At 35.0% G+C, this 17,344-nt stretch overlaps 1 protein-coding gene across 5 annotated transcripts in view; it reads right to left on the reverse strand.

The window, feature by feature from the left end:
• FMN2 (formin 2) overlaps positions 1-17,344 on the reverse strand; it is a 371,091-nt gene that overhangs the window by 71,276 nt on the left and 282,471 nt on the right. For 4 of the 5 annotated variants that reach the window (XR_004955481.1, XM_036235636.1, XM_016129861.2 and 1 more), the window contains exon 15: positions 3,151-3,202. Coding sequence is in view for 4 of the 5 variants with exons in the window: in XM_036235636.1 (XP_036091529.1) it covers positions 3,151-3,202 (52 nt within the window). In the remaining variant the exon portion in view is untranslated. Of the gene's footprint in view, positions 1-1,040; positions 2,429-3,150; positions 3,203-17,344 lie in introns of those variants that run through there. The other variant, XM_036235637.1, reaches the window with a different exon arrangement.

Genomic DNA, 17,344 nt, shown 5'->3' on the forward strand with positions numbered 1-17,344 from the left:
TTACATTATAATCTTTTCATTGTCTTTAGCTCCTGGAAAAAAAATTAAGGCTTCCATTCTGAAGCATGTTTTAAAAACAGAGTTTTAAAAATCAAGTTCTCGTCAAGATGGTAGAGTAGGGAAATGTTGTGCCTGCCTTCTCTCACAACCACATCAAAATTACAACTGAATCATGGAATAGCCACCATTGGGAGTTGCCTGAAGTCTAGCTGAACAGAAGTCCTACAACTGGGGACACACAGAAGAGGCCACCTCAAGACTAGTAGGAGGGCACAGATGCAAAATCGGCTGGTCCCAAACCTATGTGTGGGGGTTAAGAATCTGGAGAAATATCTTGGATGTGGATATCCCCCCAGAAGAGAAAGGGGTTCTGGTCCCACACTGGGCTCCCCAGCCTAAGGTTCCAGTGCCAGGAAGAGAATTCCCCACAACTGGAGCACCCAGCTCAGGTGACCAGGGAGACTGAACCACTAGGTCTCACAGCATACTTACTACATAAGATCACTCAGACTGGGAGACACAGCAGCTCTACTCAAAAAATATAAACAAACACAAGTAGGTAGCCAAAATGAGTCATAAAAAAGAATGAAAGAGAGCATTTCGATAATTATCAGATGAAGAGTGGGGGATGGTTGAAGGGGGGAGGGGATTAAGAGGTACAAATTGGTAGTTAAAAATATTCATGGGGATACAGAGGAATATAGTTAATAGCACTGTAATAAATATGTATGGTGTCAGTTGAGTACTGGATGTTGGGGTGATCACTTCATAAGGTATATAAATGTCTAATCACTGTGCTGTACACCTGAAAGTAATATCATATTGTATGTCAACTATAATTGAAAAAAATATACATAAAAATTTAAAAATAAAAAATAGAAGCAGACGTTTAATGAACAAATTTCAGAAGTACATATCTTGTTGAAAAATATGAACATCTTTGAACTAATGTTTTATTCTGTAGAAAAAGTCACAAACTTCCTAGAAAAATGATTTTTTTAAAAAAAAATAATATAAGTGGAACAAATAAATTACTGTTTTCCATTACTCACAATGTGTCGAGTTAATTATACTTTTCTCAGCCTGATTTTCTTTACCTAAAACATTGCCTAAATTAACTTAGAAAGATAACTTATATTGAAACTATTAGATAATTTAAATTTTAATTTTAGTCATTTCTACCTGCTTTATTGATGCCAAAATTAAATTTGCTCTTTTTCTATCTCAAAGATCAATTTTACTATAAAATGTAGTTTTACCTGTGAAATTTAAGGAAGGAAACAGAAGAAGAAATTCGAAGAAAAATGTGACGGTAGTGACAATTTATAGATAAGAATCTCTGGTTGTCAGAATTCAATTTTATAACTCACAGTTTTGTTATTCTATAAATTTAGATATAACAAAATGGCTATTAGAAAAATACAGAATTTCTACATTCTCTGCTTGTGAGCTGACATAGACACTGAGCAAATCTGTGGGAAAATAAAAACAATCATATTTGGTCTGATGATATTTTTTCCACAATTGAAGAAAGCCATGAATGCTAATTAAAAATAAAATAAAAGCAGAAGCTGAAATAAACACATCGTGGGATGAAGGCAACCTTAACAAGATTCTGCTGAAATCTATCTTGTAATACAATATGATAGTTTGGCTTGCTCTCTTAAACCATCTGAAGATGAGGTTACGTTCATCCAGTTTGTATTTGGGTTTTGGGTATGGTTCAAGACTCATCTGCTCAGTCATCTTACTTTCTGTGAGAATTAAAGAGTTCAGTGAAACTATCCAAAAGCTATATATTTTTGTTTATGTGAAACAGGAGCTCAAAGTCCAACTTCCGAGATTAATAGCATAAATATATGAGTAAACACAAAATTAGCACATAACACTATCATGCTAACAACTGGAATATGAAAAAGGTCTCATTTGATTTAAAAAATATACCAAATAGCCATTGTTTGTTTGAATATATTTCTTTAGTTAGGAAATCATAAAGTAATCTATAAAACATTGTAGTATATGAAAGAAGTCTAGTTTCTTGATAAAAGTAACACTTATCCATTTTAAATGGATTAAGAGACAAGGCTTTTAAAAAAAAATACTCAAACATAAAGACAATGAGTATAATTCCTTTCAAAGAAAGCTGATAGATATGGCTTTGGGCAGTTTACAAAACACTTTCACATGCCTATACTTGCTTTTCTAGTAAGGCTGCTCCCCCGGCCACACTCGAGTAAACTTTGCATATTGCGAAGAACAAAGTAATACATTCCTACAATGCTGGAAGATGGAAGGAAGGATGAAGTTCTGTCCATCTAGAAATGAGGAAGCTGCGGCCCAGGCCCTTTATGTGGCTTATATGGCTGGAGTCTGGAGCGGTGCTCTCGGGGCCCTGTCCCCCACACTGGGCTGCCTTCTTTCACAGCAACTGTGGTGAGCATACAGAATCCTACATTTCATCAAAACACTTGGGAAACCTCTCTTTTTATACAGAAAAGCGTATTCAATCACTGTATAATCCTCAAGACATGCATAGCTCAACTCAGCTATCAATTATTTGTAAATGACTCTACGCCAGTTCTAAAAATCAAAGCATACACATTTGTCACCAATTTGTCACTCTCTATAAAACTAAAATGTCTTGAGCTGTAATAGTAATACTGAGATAAAAACAGTACCTCACAAGAAAATCCCTTTGATTAGGATGCTTTCCTATGCTCAGCTATGACTGCAAATCTCCATTCTGGAAGTGAAGGTATAAGCGAGGGAAGCTCATGGCTTTTGACCTGGATTCTACTTTTGAATGTGGAAATGCAATAGTTCCCTATAACCAAACTCCTCACCCTTTTTTCTTCAGATTCCTGCTATCTTCCTTTTTCTCCTATTTCCACAGTCCTAAATCCTCTTCAAAAGCAAGGGCTAAGCTATTTAAAATAACTGATACTTAACAAAATTATGTATCATTCGGACTTACAAAAATAAAATTTAGAAATTCAATGTGAAATTAAAGTACACTATTTATTAGTTTTTTTATGCTTGAAAATAAAAATTGGGCTAATGATCGATTCCTTGAGATAAAACATATTAAGCATTTTATGAGCCTATTCTGAAAAGAAATATTATATTAAAGGAAAGTACTTAATTTCTCACCATTTATGAGTCTCTGTCAGTGAGTTTTCCTCTGCTTCTTGGTCAATTTTAGCTGAAAATGCAAGAAAAGAAAATGACATAAATGATAAATAATTATACTAACTCAAGCAGATATGATTCAAATAAAATATATTTTAATTCATTATTATTCTAACGCACTCCAGCTAAAAGTTTATTTTAAATTTATGAATAGATATAATTAGATTATATTTAATTTTCATCAAGTTAATACTATTTTGTTGACACAGATAAAATATATAAACAACTAAAATTTTTAGATTGTAAGTAATTTCTTTTTTCTCTAAGTAATTTCTTTAAGTTAGTCACATTAACCTGAGGAAGAAAACACTAGCTAATTTCATATTTACATCTATTGTGTTTGTTAAAAATTAAATGCTGATAATTAGTTGAAAATAATTCTCAAGTAAAAGTATAAAAACCAAGTTAAAAAACTGAATAGACATGGCATGTGACCTTTCTTAGTGTTTCCACACCAGACTACAAGTGGAACAGATCTGGAGATTATTTCTACAGAAGTGGAAGATAAAATACTAACATTTTCTATTAACTAAAAGTGGGGAGGTTATCGTGTTCCCATTTATTTACTATCATTTTTCTCTAAAACTAAATAATGGTAGCTTGACACAAATCCAAAGATCAAATTTGGGAAATTATATCACTGTTATCAAATTATTTAAAATAACACAGGAACTCATCACATGAAGTGACTTTTCACATTTTTGATGAGTAAGCAATCTAGGAATTTATGCATTTCTTTCCACACACACATTTATACATAAATATTTTTGACACAAAAGTTTCAAAAATGCTCTTATTTCTTATAATGTGAATATTTTTAGTCTAGTCTATTAGATTTTTAAATGTTAACTTTGATCCATTAAATTGATTTCATGCTTCACTAATGGTTTGTGACACACATTTTGAAAACCACTTAAGCTATAAAACACAAAGTAAACCAAACAAAACAAAAACAAAAGCAACCTGGGACTAGCTGAAAGGAATCAACTTATTATAATCAGTTCTTCTTTGTGTTGCACTTGTGACCATTTGAAGAAATTAGAAGACAAAGTAGAGCAGAGGAAATTAATTTAAAAAATTGGAACTGTGCATGAAATCAAACCCAAGGTCACTTGGGAATTGTCAAAGTGTCTCTCTCACTACTTAAAACACAATAGTACAGCTTGGGCTGGTTAATGTTTTACAGCCTCAAGACAGCGTTTGTTCGTTTGTTTGAAGGTCTGTACAGTATCTACAAAGCCGTAATCAAGTGTCAAGCTGCCACTCTTTGAAAGAATTATAAGAATTTCAAAGACATCAATTCATCTGGCAGCAGAGGGTTCTCTCCCTTTCCCTTTTTATACTTTAGGTTGTTTACACAAATTTGCAGGCAAATTATAAGCCACATTAAAAAATAGAATAAATGTTCCATGATTTTACTTTGAGAAGGCTCCAACATGAACATATTATCTTAAAAAATTTTCTCTGGGATGTCTTATATAAAAATGGTTCGCTCCCAGAAGCAATTCTAGAGCCACATACCATTTGTTTAAGGGAAAACAACACAGCGCCACAATGCATACCATTTTCAGAAAGAACATTCTTCCAATTGCCCTTGCATGTCTTTTTTTCTTCTTTTGTAAAAGACAGAGATTAAGACTAGGATTGGAAGAAAATAGCTGGAATGTTTTAGACGAATCAAGTAAACGGTTTATGAAATTTAAAGCACACTAGAATGAAATGGCAGAGATCTATTCCTGATTGTGCCACTAAGATTAGTTATTTCATATTAGGCAAATGGATTAATTTGTTAACATATAAAATATTTAGCACAGTGACCCCAATAATTTACAGAGACTAAATAAATGTCCTTCAAAAATGTTGGACTTCAAGCTCTTTCAGGTCTTAAAGCGACGTAACACATAATTATGTTTAACTGAACTTATCAACTGCTATTTTATTACAGTTCAATGTTATATTCAGATAGAGAAAGCATATACTTACAGCTTTTCTAAAAGCATAAGCCCCTAAATTGTGGTGAGTGAAATGAAATAAGTTTCAATTTTTCATAATGGTTCCTTTTGATGTGTAATAAAACAGCTCTTGCTTCACTGCATGAGCAAGTTTGGCTGAAAAACACACTTTCATCCAAAGTGGCAGAAGACTGATTTTTACTAAAGGAACAAAACATAGAAACAGACCCCTTTACCAAACCTAATAGCTATATTATAATCACAAAGCCAAATTGGAATAGCAAAGAATACTTTAAAATGTTCCACTATCCATTATTTTTACATGATTTTGAAGCTAAGGGGATATATGTATTCAAACTGTAATCAACTTTGATAAATAGTCAAACGAGAGATCAAAGAAAGCACATTAGAGCACGCATTTCAACTCTTGATGTAGAATCAACAACTCAGTGAACTGAACCGATTTTTCCCTTGTATGGCAACAAAGAAATAAAAACTTTCTAAAAAGTTGGGGTGCGATTCAAGTTTTCTGAGGACAATGTAATATCATTTTCCTACAAAGTGCCTGTATAAACACACCATCAATATTTTGTTGTCACAACTGTTATAAACACACTTATGATGTTAACAGTGACAAATGCAGGAATTGGTTTCTTCAATTAGTGAGGATGGAATCTACTGAATTAAAATAAAATGTAACTAAGTTAGTGAAAATTAAGATATCTTTTAGGAATAAAATACGACTAGCTCTGCCATCCATTTAGGGAGTATCCAAGCTAATCACATTCAGTGACCAAAATCTTAGACCAACTGTGTTTTTCAGTTTGACTAAAACTTTGACAGGCTATATACCATCTGTTACAGGCACTGCTTTTTGAGCATGGCTTTGCTGAAGGTGACATAGAAAGTAAGATTATTTTCTATATGTAAATACTGTATTGTTAATTATTTGATTCCCTGACCTATATTTTCAGAAATATTCAGTTAATTTCTAATGGTACAGATCTGTGATTAGTTTTGAAAGCCAGTGATACTTTTAGCAGCAGATTCCTATATATTTATAATCTGCTATCAATAAACTTTATTGTACTAAAATGTACTAAATAAATTATATGAGATGCCAATTTTCTGCTTCAAGTAAGATTTCTTTATAGCACGTAGCTCATTTCTCTTTTGACATATCAAATGAGGATGGCAGTCTTTTAGTCATCCCTGATAATAACTATTGGAAAGCTAAATAAGCATTCAAAACAGACAGGCACAAGGCTTGGTTTGTAGTGATTTTCAAGTTGTCATCCGATCACCAGAGGCTTTCTGTGTCACAGCCTCCCCAAAAGCCTTCATCACATTTAATAGAGGCATTTGTATGACCCTCAATGGACATCACTGGCCACGGCCTCCCTGGCCTCAGATCTCTAGAAACAACCAGCTCTTCCATGCCTTGTATGAAAAACGGACACTTCCTTGAGGAGGTTTTCTTACCATACCGCTTCTCAGTTTCAAATCCCACCAGGGCTAGTGTTTGGGGCGAGAATATGAGATTCAGAGTCACACAGACCCTACCTGGTGTGAATTCTAGATCCGCCACTAAGTTGTGCTAGATAAGGTATGTACTTTTTTAAAGACGTAATGCTGTTGTATACTTATATTGCAGACTACAATACAGTGCAAGCATAACTTTTATATGCACCAGGAAACCAAAAAAATTGTGACTCACTTTATTTTGTAATATTTACTTTATTCCAGTGGTCTGGGACCCAACCTGCAATATCTTCAAGGTATGCATGTATAAACCTACTGATGCACAGAAATACTCTTCCTGTCTTTCCTCTCCTCCTCACATTATGATTACTATTTAAAAAACCGGTATATGCTGCTTTCAAAATGCAAAAAGTTTCCCACTGTAGGAGTACCAACTACCCTCGTAATCCTGTTATAAATAGAATCCACATTCAGAATGAGGCTTACACACTGCAAAAACAAGGGGCTCTCCTTTGACCATATCAAGAAATTACAGTCCAGAAAGTACCATAGTAGACTCAAAGACCTTTACAAAATTAACAAAAAACTCTAAAATATATTTAACATCTTTTTTTTTTATTCTACTTAATTTGTGTGTTGTTGTTTGCATATGGCTATGATGAAGAACTTCTAATGCTTACAGTGTAAGTAGATGCAAACAGTTTCTTAGACCTTTTTTATTTTTTTCAGATACCACAGTAAATGAAATTGCTGTAAGGGAGACTTTTTTTTCTTCTTCCAAATTTAGAAAGAAACTACCAAAATCCAAAAGATAAAATAATTTACTAAAAGTTTGCAATGTTCCTCTAAAGCATCCATTTTTATTCCATATATACTATGGGCAACTATTCACATCTTGATTTTGACATCCAACACCAAGAAAATGTTCTGAGATTGAATATACTGAAAACAGAGTTTGAAGCAGAGACAATTGAGGATTAAGATGGTGAAATAAAATAATTATCTATTGCTACTGGAGGGAAAGAAACACAGTTTTAAGTTTTAACACAGTTTTAAGAAAGAAGGCAAAGTAAAAAGTGGTTTGTACTGACCATCTCTAGTGAATTTGAGTAACACATTTTAACAGAACTAAAATCTAAAACTGAAAAAATAAATCTTGTAGAAGCTGATGAAGCAATTGCTGCATCTCAGGGCAAACTGGGTCTTAGATATTAATGAGAATATTGCAACTGTTGTAGTGATGGTTCCCCTTTACCCTCCAAATCTCAGGAGCTAGAGATCTGAAATTTAAGGCAGAGGAAGCCTGTGGTTGAAACAATCTAATGAAGAAACACTGAGCCTTTTAGGAGGCAGCCTTCATTTATTTGGTTAGTTGTGTTTCCATCTATTCATTTCAGGGTTAGGGCATGAGATCTCCTTTCAGGTCCAGACCACTGGCATGGACCATCCTAAGCCCCGTGAACATGCAGCTGGATAAAAAAAAAAAAAAAAAAAAAGTAAAGTCTTTTAATGATTCTGTTTCAGCGTGCTGGCATCCAGAATGTCTTCTCCAAAAGCATTAATACTTTCTCTCCCAAATCTCTGCCTCCACAAGTATTTTTCTGGTGGTTGCCGTCTTGCTACGTCACTATTTGACCCAGTAATTAGCGTCTGCAGTCGTTTGTCTGGCTCTGAACTCTTTTGCAATGTTAAATATTTCTGCTGAACTTGACTGTGAGTAAGCAGAGCACCAAGGGACGCCCTTTCGCATCCTGAGCTTTCATGAGGGAATACCACATAGTCTCAGGTAATTGGAGACAGAGTTGCATTTGAGTAATATCAGATGGAAGGCAACTTAGAACCCTTTCATCTGCTTGTCTGGGCTCTAAATCTTTTTGCTATTTTTCCTTTTATTTAACGTGTTAACTAGTTTTTGTTTATAATTATCTATGAATGTGCATTTCAGTTGCTTTTAAGTGCAGCCAGTGTGGGTTATTTTTTAGACAGATGCAGTGCCTTTCTTCTGAGTCATTTAAAGTTGTCATTTAATTGGAGATATATTTCTTTGGTTTTGAGGTTTTGACACACTGCTGCTTTTGACAATGAACTTAAAGTCAAGTAAATTTAGGGGGGTTTACACATCTCCAGACAGGAAATGAATATCAGAATTTCTTTCCTTGGACAGCAAAAGAAACAACAAGTCTCAATGAATTCCTTTCTTCCTTGATGCTGCGAATGTTCTTAGGACAATAAAGCAAATGTTGTGGAGTACTCCTGGGAGAAAAAAAAGCCAGTATCTATGCACCATAAAATTATAACTTGGCTTTTGCAATAATTCCCAACCAACTTTCGGTTAACACTAAGGGTTGTTTAAACCTGTGCATAAAAATGTATAACATTTGCATGCAGTATGTATGTAGGTGCTTGCTACAAAAACTCAAGAAATACACACACAATAGTAAATGATGCATACTTCAAAAATTTGCTGTATGTTGCTTTTGGCTAAACCTAAAATACAAGAAAGCCATGTGTGATTATCACCTAGCCTGCTGTACCTACTAAAGCGGTCCTCAGTAAAATTCTTTTCTAAATTTTCATTTTAAACTCAAAGTGAAAAAGACGTGGGATAACACAAAGTGCATCCATGAGTTTCACATTCTGTAGACAATACAGTGTAAAAGAGCGATTGATTGAAAAATTGTTTACTCCATCTGATTTTTTTATATCATATCACACCGCAAACTTACTATTACCCCATTTGTAGGCTAACCAAATCTCTCATGGACTTTAGTTAATGCAGAATAAAAATAAAGACACATTCAGGACAATTCCTTTCTTTTACCAAGTAACAACTATCTTACCGAAGAAGATAAATCAAGCACACCTTCTTAATAATTCTAAGCTGAGCTTAAATTAGGATCATTCAGATAAAACAAAAATCTCCCTTTAACTAAATGACTCTTTAACTAAAAATATGCAGATGTTTTTAATATTAAATGCAATATTAACTAATTCTGATTTGTAGATTCAAATTATCAAAACACAAAACTGAAATAAAAATCTGAAGACCAGGGAACATTTTCTGTTGTGTTTTTTCCCCTAACTTTACTTGCCAAAACAATACTTGAATTATAATAGGAAGCCTAAAACACTCCAATCCTAGAAACAAAAGCCACTTAATTTAATATTACAATATTTCAATCAAAATTTGAGTGTCCAGTATATGTTGGAACTTTGTTAGGGGCTCACATACAGATAAATGTTATATAGTCTTTCCTTCCGATGAAATATATTACATGAGAAAAAAGATATGTGAATAACTATACATATAAACATTAGAGAGATACAGAAAGTCTTCACTTAACGTCATCATAGGTTCTACAACTTTAAGTGAAATGATGTATAACAAACCAGTTTAACTACTGAGTAATTGATATAAATAAGAGTTAAGTTCATAAAGCATCTCATCCACATTCTAACGAAATGATGTTGAATGAAATGCATTATTCGAGGACCTGCTATATTTTAATATAGATAATACTGCTATTCTAATTTTTTACATATAATAACTGACAATAATAAAACTCTAGATGAAAGGCACTGTAATTATTCCAATTTTACAAGGAGAAAATTAACAGTTAAATAACTTGCAAAAAAATATTAAGAAAAAGAGATAGTATTCAAACTCATGCAGTCTGACTCTAAAGGCATACTCTCAAGTTGGTCTTGAGCACAGTTAATTGAAACATTTGCCTATTGAGAGAGAAGTTGGTAAGGAAAAGACAAAGGAATACACTGAGCTGAAGCTGAAATAATGAACAAGCTTTAATAAAGTGAACAAAGTAGAGACTGGAGAGAGCATTTAAACAACAAACAGCAGGAAAGAGGGCACAGAGGCATAAGTGCAGCACAGTCCAGGATGTCAAGAAAGTAGAATATGATGAAGACCAGACGGGAAATATAATGGAAAATAGTTAGCCAAAAAGCTGTGTACAGAGGCAAGTCTAGCCTCTTATGGCATGATGCTATAATGAGCAAACAAAAGAGACTGAAGTGCATTCAGTTTAAACCACTGGCAAGAGATTTCTACTTTGGACTTTGTTAATAAGAACCAAACTTACCCTCCTGGTATAATGAACCAGAAACTGTGGACAAAATGTAGAAACAAAGAGTATACTTTTCATACACTGGACAATAGGAATCACAGGATTCTGATCTCTGAAAGAAGGTAAATAAACTAGTCAAGCCCTATGATCTTCCTGGATCTCTATCTGAAGGCAATTTCCGGGCTGTGGGCCCTGGGAGGGAGAACCTGAATAAGCCAACTAGTCTTGCTGAGTTGGGGAAAGAGAGAGAAGAGTTCGAGGAGTCTAAAGTGGTTGAGTGAGAGAGGCAGAGTCTCAGAGAGGAAATGGATTTGCAGAAAAGAGGGGGCAGAAATCTACTTTGAAGTCTGACTTTATGCCAAGTATTAAAGAGAACATGTATAGGGTGGAACTCTGTAATTCAAAGCAAAGAACAACCATAGATTATAAACTGAACAATTCCCTGAGTTCATACAGGGCCACGGGATGTTTGAAGTCTGAAGAGCCACAGTGGGGGCTGCTGTCGACCACCAGGGATAGGATAGTTCTTGGAGACCCTGGTGGAGAGAGGATGGTTGCCTCACTATTTGGACCTCTGTTAGTGTAAAGGGTACTTTAATGTCTACACTACTCCCAGGAAAGCTTAAAAACATGACTTAAAGGATTGAACTGAGTCACAAGCAATTTTAAGTGTTTGCCCAAACAAAGCCAAATATTCTTTAGCATAATACATAAAATTGGTTGCCCTGCCCTGGCGATTCCCAGATACCATGCCCCTCCCACCCAAGCCACTTCCAGTGGCTTTCCCATATAAATGATTGTCTTTGCTCATGCTTCGGACTTTCCAAAAACCTCTCAAAAATTCACATATCCCAAACAAGAAGTACTTGGCCTCAGTGTGTCCTGTACTTCTTGCTAAGCACTAGCAGTAGCTGGCCTTGGTTAATGGCTTGGCCTCTCAAAAACTTCCAAGGCCAGCATGGTTGGTGGCAGTCATCTGTGGATTGCTTGGTAGCTCATGCCAGGTGATCCTAGCAGGACACAGGCTACAGATGAATTTGGCCTGTGGTGAGGCTCTTCACAAGTGGTGTAGGGGCTGACATACCCAGTGGCCAGCTTCAGAGATGGAGGACCACCCAGGAACATATCTGAGGATGATACACCTAGAGGGTACACTGGGAAGGCACCAGAGCCCTATAAAAGTGAATCTTGCTCCATAGGATTCCTCCATTGTCGTTATTAACCAGTCCTCACAACCAATCAGCCTGAGGGTCAATCCCTCCCACTGACGTGCAAACAGCAGCCAAGACTCAACTACAACATGAGGGCACACACAATGCATATGAGGGACATACCTGGAGCACCTGGCTCAGGTGACCAGGGAAACTGAACCATGGGGCCCCGCAGGACACCTACTACACAAGGCCACTCTGCTAAGACCGGGAGAGATAGCAGCTCTACCTAATATATAGAAACAAACACAGGGAGGCAGCCAAGATAGAAAGACAAATAAATATATCTCAAATCAAAAATCAGATTAAAGGTGAAACACGAAAGGAGAATCTTGAAAGCAGTTAGCTACCTTCAAGGGAGCTCCCATAAGACTGTCAGCTGATTTCTAAACAGAATCTTTACAGGCCAGAAGGATTGGTACAAAATATTTAAAGTGATGGAAAGCAAGGGCCCACAACCAAGATTACTCTACCCAGTAAAGCTATGTTTAGAATTGAAGGACAGATAAAAAGCTTCCCAGGCAAGAAAAAGCTGAAGGAGTTCATCATCACCAAGCCAGTATTAGAGAAATGTTAGAGGGACAAGAAAAAGAGGAAGAGGAAGAGGAAGAAGAGGAAGAGGAAGAGGAAGAAGGAGGAGGAGGAGGAGGAGAAAGAGGAGGAGAAGAAAGAGGAGGAGGAGGAGGACGACGACGACAAGGAGGAGGAGGAAGAAGAGGAGGAGGAAGATGAAGGGGAAAAATGGTCAAAAATATAAATAATAAATGTCAATCACTACATATCTGTCAACAGTTACTTTAAATGGAAATGGATTAAATGCTCCAATCAAGAGATAGGGTGGCCGAGTGGATAAGAAAACAAGACCTCTACATACGCTGCATAAGAAAGACTCATTACAGATCAAAAGAAACACAGACTGAAAGTAAAGATATAAAAAAAGATATTTCAGGAAAATGGAAACAAATAAGCTGGGATAGCAATACTTACACTTTTTTTTTTTTTTAAGGCTATAATAAGAGACAAAGAAAGACCCAGTAATCCCACTTCTGGGTATTTATCCGAAGAAACCCAGAACACTACTATGAAGGCGCAAGTGCATCCACATGTTCACTGCAGCATTATTTACAACAGCCAAAATATGGAGGCAACCTAGGTGTTCATCAATGGATGAATGGATAAAGAAGAGGTGGTACATATATGCAATGGAATATTACTCAGCCGTAAAAAAGAATGAAGTCTTGCCATCTGCAACAACATAGATGGACCTAGAGGGTACTGAGAAAGAAAAAGTCAGACAGAGTAAGACAAATTCCATCTGATTTCACTTACATGTGGAATCTAAAGGACAAAACAAACAAACAAACAAAAAGAAACTCACAGATATAGAGAACATTTTGATGGTAGCCAGATGGGAGGGGGTTAAGGGACCGGGTGAAGAAGGGCAAGGGTAAGAAATACAAATTAGTGTTACAAAATAGTCTTGGAGATGTAAATTATACCATAAGGAACATAGTCAATAATACTGTAGTAATTATATGATCTCAGACAGGTACTAGAATTACTGGGGTGATCACTTCATATGTTGTATAACTGTCTAATCACTATGTTGTACACTTGAAACTAATATGTCAACTGTAACTGAAAGATAAAAAATATATAAAAAATAAAAAACTACTCTTCTGTTAAAGAATAATTAAAGCATGATGTCCATGTACCAATTAAAAAAAAATAGGCCAACCAAATATCTGGAAAATATAATTAATTAGCAGAAGACAAATAAGTGAATAGAAAGAGATCCAGGAATTACAAGAGATGAACTAGCAAATAAGAACATTAAAACTAAAGCAGCTATTATAACCATGTTCAAATACTTTAAAAAAAAAAAAAAAACAAGAAACATGAACATAATGAAAAGAAAAATGGATGTCAGTCTGCTCAAGGTTCTATAACAAAATAGCATAAATGGGGTGGCTTAAATAATAAATACTCATTTCTCACAGTTCTGGAGGTTGGAAGTCTGAAATCAAGGTGCCAACATTGTAGGGATCTGGTGAGAGCCTTCTTCTTGGTTTGCAGATGGCTAACTTCTGATAGTATTCTCAAATGGTAAAAAGAAGAGAAAGAGGCCAACTCCCTTGTGTCTCCTTAGGTAAGGGCACCAATTTCATCGTGAAGGATCCACCCAGTGACCTAATCACCTCCCAAAGGCCCCACCTTCTAACACCATCACATTGGGGGTTATGGTTTCAATACAGAAATTCTGGGAGGACAAAAACAAGCAGCACATAACAAGAGAGGATAAAAAATTAAAAATCTTGGGAATGTTCTATGTGCACTACAGAAAGATGTATGTATAATTTGGTGTTTTGGGATAAAAGGTTCTGTAATGTCAATTATGTCCAGTTGGTCTATTATGCCATTTAAGATTGATATTTCCTTATACATTTTTTGTTTGGATGATATATCCATGGCTGTCGATAGGGTATTTAGGTCCCCTACTATAATTATATTTTAGTCAGTTTCTTCCTTTAGTTCTATTAGTTGTTGCTTTATATATTTTGGTGCTCCTTGAGTGGGATCATATATATAGATAAGTGTTCTCTTCTTGATGTATTGGCCCCTTTAGAATGGCTATCATCAACAAGACAAGTAATAACAAGTGTTGGAGAGGTTGTGAGGAAAAAGGAACCCTCATATACTGCTGCTGCGAATGTAAATTGGTACAGCTACTATGGGAAACACTATGAAAATCCCCCCAAAATTAAGACTAGAATTACCATATGACTCCTCTTCTGGGTATCAACCCCAAAAATGTGAAAACATTTATCTATAAAGATATATACACCCCGATGTTAACTGCAGCATTATTCACGGTGGCCAAGACATGGAAACAACCAAAGTGCCCTTCAATAAATGATTGGATAAAGAAGATGTGGTACATATATACAATGTAATATTACTCAGCCATAAGAAAAGATAAAATACTGTCATTTGCAAAAACATAGATGGATCGTCAGATTATTATGCTAAGTAAATAAGTCAGAAAAAAACTGAGAACCATATGATTTCACTTGTATGTGAGTTGTGAAACTGAAAGCAACAAATGAACAAGACAGATAAACAAAATCTCATAGATTCAGACAATGGTTTAGTGATTACTAAATCACTAAAGGGGGGAGGAAAGGAGGTAGATGAGGGAAAAGGGAATAAAATACATGGTGACAGAAGGACATTTAACTTTGGGTGATGAACACACAATGCAATATACAGATGATATATTATTGGATTAGGTAATTGAAACCTAAATATTTTATTAACCAATGTTGCACTGATAAATTTTTTAAAAAGAACCAAGTAAAACTTGTAGGAATAAAAAATATAGTATTTGAAATAAAAAATTCTCTTGAAGTGAAAATAAAAATTCATGTGAAAATGAGATGAAACATTTCAGAAATCAAGAACTATGAACTTGAACACATAATAACAGGAATATTCCAACTGAAGAACACAAAGGAAAAGACTTAAAAAATGAACCAAGCCTGGATGGTGTTGGGACAACAGTAAATGGTTCGCTCTATGTGTAATTGGAGTATTAGAAAAAATTAGAAGAGACGGGGCAAAAAAAAAAAAAAAAAAATGAAGGCATAATGGCCAAGTATTTTCTAAATCTGACAAAAGTTATAAATTCCCAGATATAAGAATCAGTTAATTCCAAGCAAGATAAATATACGCGTGCGCACGCATATATACACATACACCAATGTACATTATAATCGAAATATTAAAAACCAGTAATAAAGACAAAATTTTTAACATAGCCATAGGTTTGTGTATGTGTGTATGTATATGGGGGGGGACATATTTTATAACTAGAAAAAAATAAAAATTACCAAAGGTTTTGTGCTAGGCAGAATAATGGCCTTTCAAAGATGTTCATGTCCTAATTCTCAGAATCTGTAAATAGGCTATGTTACAGGGCAAGGAGGAATAAAGGTTGCATATGGAATTAGTGTTGCTAAATCAGCTGAACTTGAGACAAAACAGTAATCCTGTACTATCTATGTTGACCCAAAGCAATCACAGTATTCTCATAAGTGAGAGAGGGAAGCAAAAAAGTCAGTATCAAAATGATATAGTATGAGAAAGATTCTATTAGTCATTGTTGATTTTGAAGATGCAAGGAGGCCCTGACTCAAGGACTTTGGACAACCTCTAGAACCTGAAAAAGGAAAAGAAATGGGTTCTGCCCTAGAGTCTTCAAAGGAAGTGAAGCCCTGCTGACACCATAATTTTAGCCCAGCGAGATCTTTTTGGGTGTTTCTGACTTCCTAACCTTCTTAAATTGTTAGATTTAAACATCTGTGTTGTTTTAAACCAACAAGGTTGTGGCAATTTGTTACAGAAACAATAGGAAATGAACATATCTCTCATCAGAAACTGTATAGTAGGAGACAAGGAAAAAATATCTTAAAGTGTGGATAGAAAAACAAAAACAAAAACCCTGTCAACTGGTAATTCTATATCCAATGAAAATATCTTTCAAAAATGGAGGAAAAATAAATAACTAAAAAATTTCAAGCAATCAAATGCTCAAAGATTGGGCACCTACAGTTACACAATAAGATATCTTAAAGAAAGTTACTCAGGCAAAAACAGGAAAAATACTTGCTTTTACCAAACCTTCTCTATCCTACGACAGACATCAATAATTATTCTTTAAAATTGAAGAATCCAACTAATACCTAATAAACTATCATCAAAACAGGGCTCCTAAAAGCTAGTGAATCTATGGATTTAGCACAAGATGGTACCGTTCGCCATCTAGATTGGATGACTTCTCTCATAGGTCAACATGCGTTATCAATATCTCACATTAACATATTATTAATTTACGATGGAGAGAAAGGTAATTCTATCTAGACACTACTATTGCCATGGATCAAGGCCTTGTGAAGGTTGCTTACCTTCATAGTAGAAACAGGTAATCAGAGATATCCTACATGGACATACTCCTTCAATTCTAATGTCTCTAATGCCCAAGTAATACCCAGTAAGAACGTCAGCCAGGCAGAAAGTTAACAGACTGAGAGATCTTAAATGTTAACCAGGAAACTAATTCTAAATGGTCAAATCTATTAAGTTCTGAGCATTTCTTTCGGAATACACATGTTGATATTTCCTAAATAACTACAGAAAAGATCCCTTGGTTCCATTATACTATAAATGCTTTAATAAAAAACGGTTTAAAAATTTAAAAATAGCAGTCAGAAATTCAGTTTCCAGATGATCTTTCTTCCAATAACTAAAAAGTGTTACATTAGCAATTAATAAATGTATTTGGTATTCTGCTACAAGAACAATCTGGCCAGGATTCATCTCCATGAGGGATCCTATGAGGTGTCTGGGATCTAAGAAAGGAAAACTG

Source organism: Rousettus aegyptiacus, unplaced genomic scaffold (genome assembly GCF_014176215.1).
Source record: "Rousettus aegyptiacus isolate mRouAeg1 unplaced genomic scaffold, mRouAeg1.p scaffold_m13_p_18, whole genome shotgun sequence".
Taxonomy (NCBI): domain Eukaryota; kingdom Metazoa; phylum Chordata; class Mammalia; order Chiroptera; family Pteropodidae; genus Rousettus; species Rousettus aegyptiacus.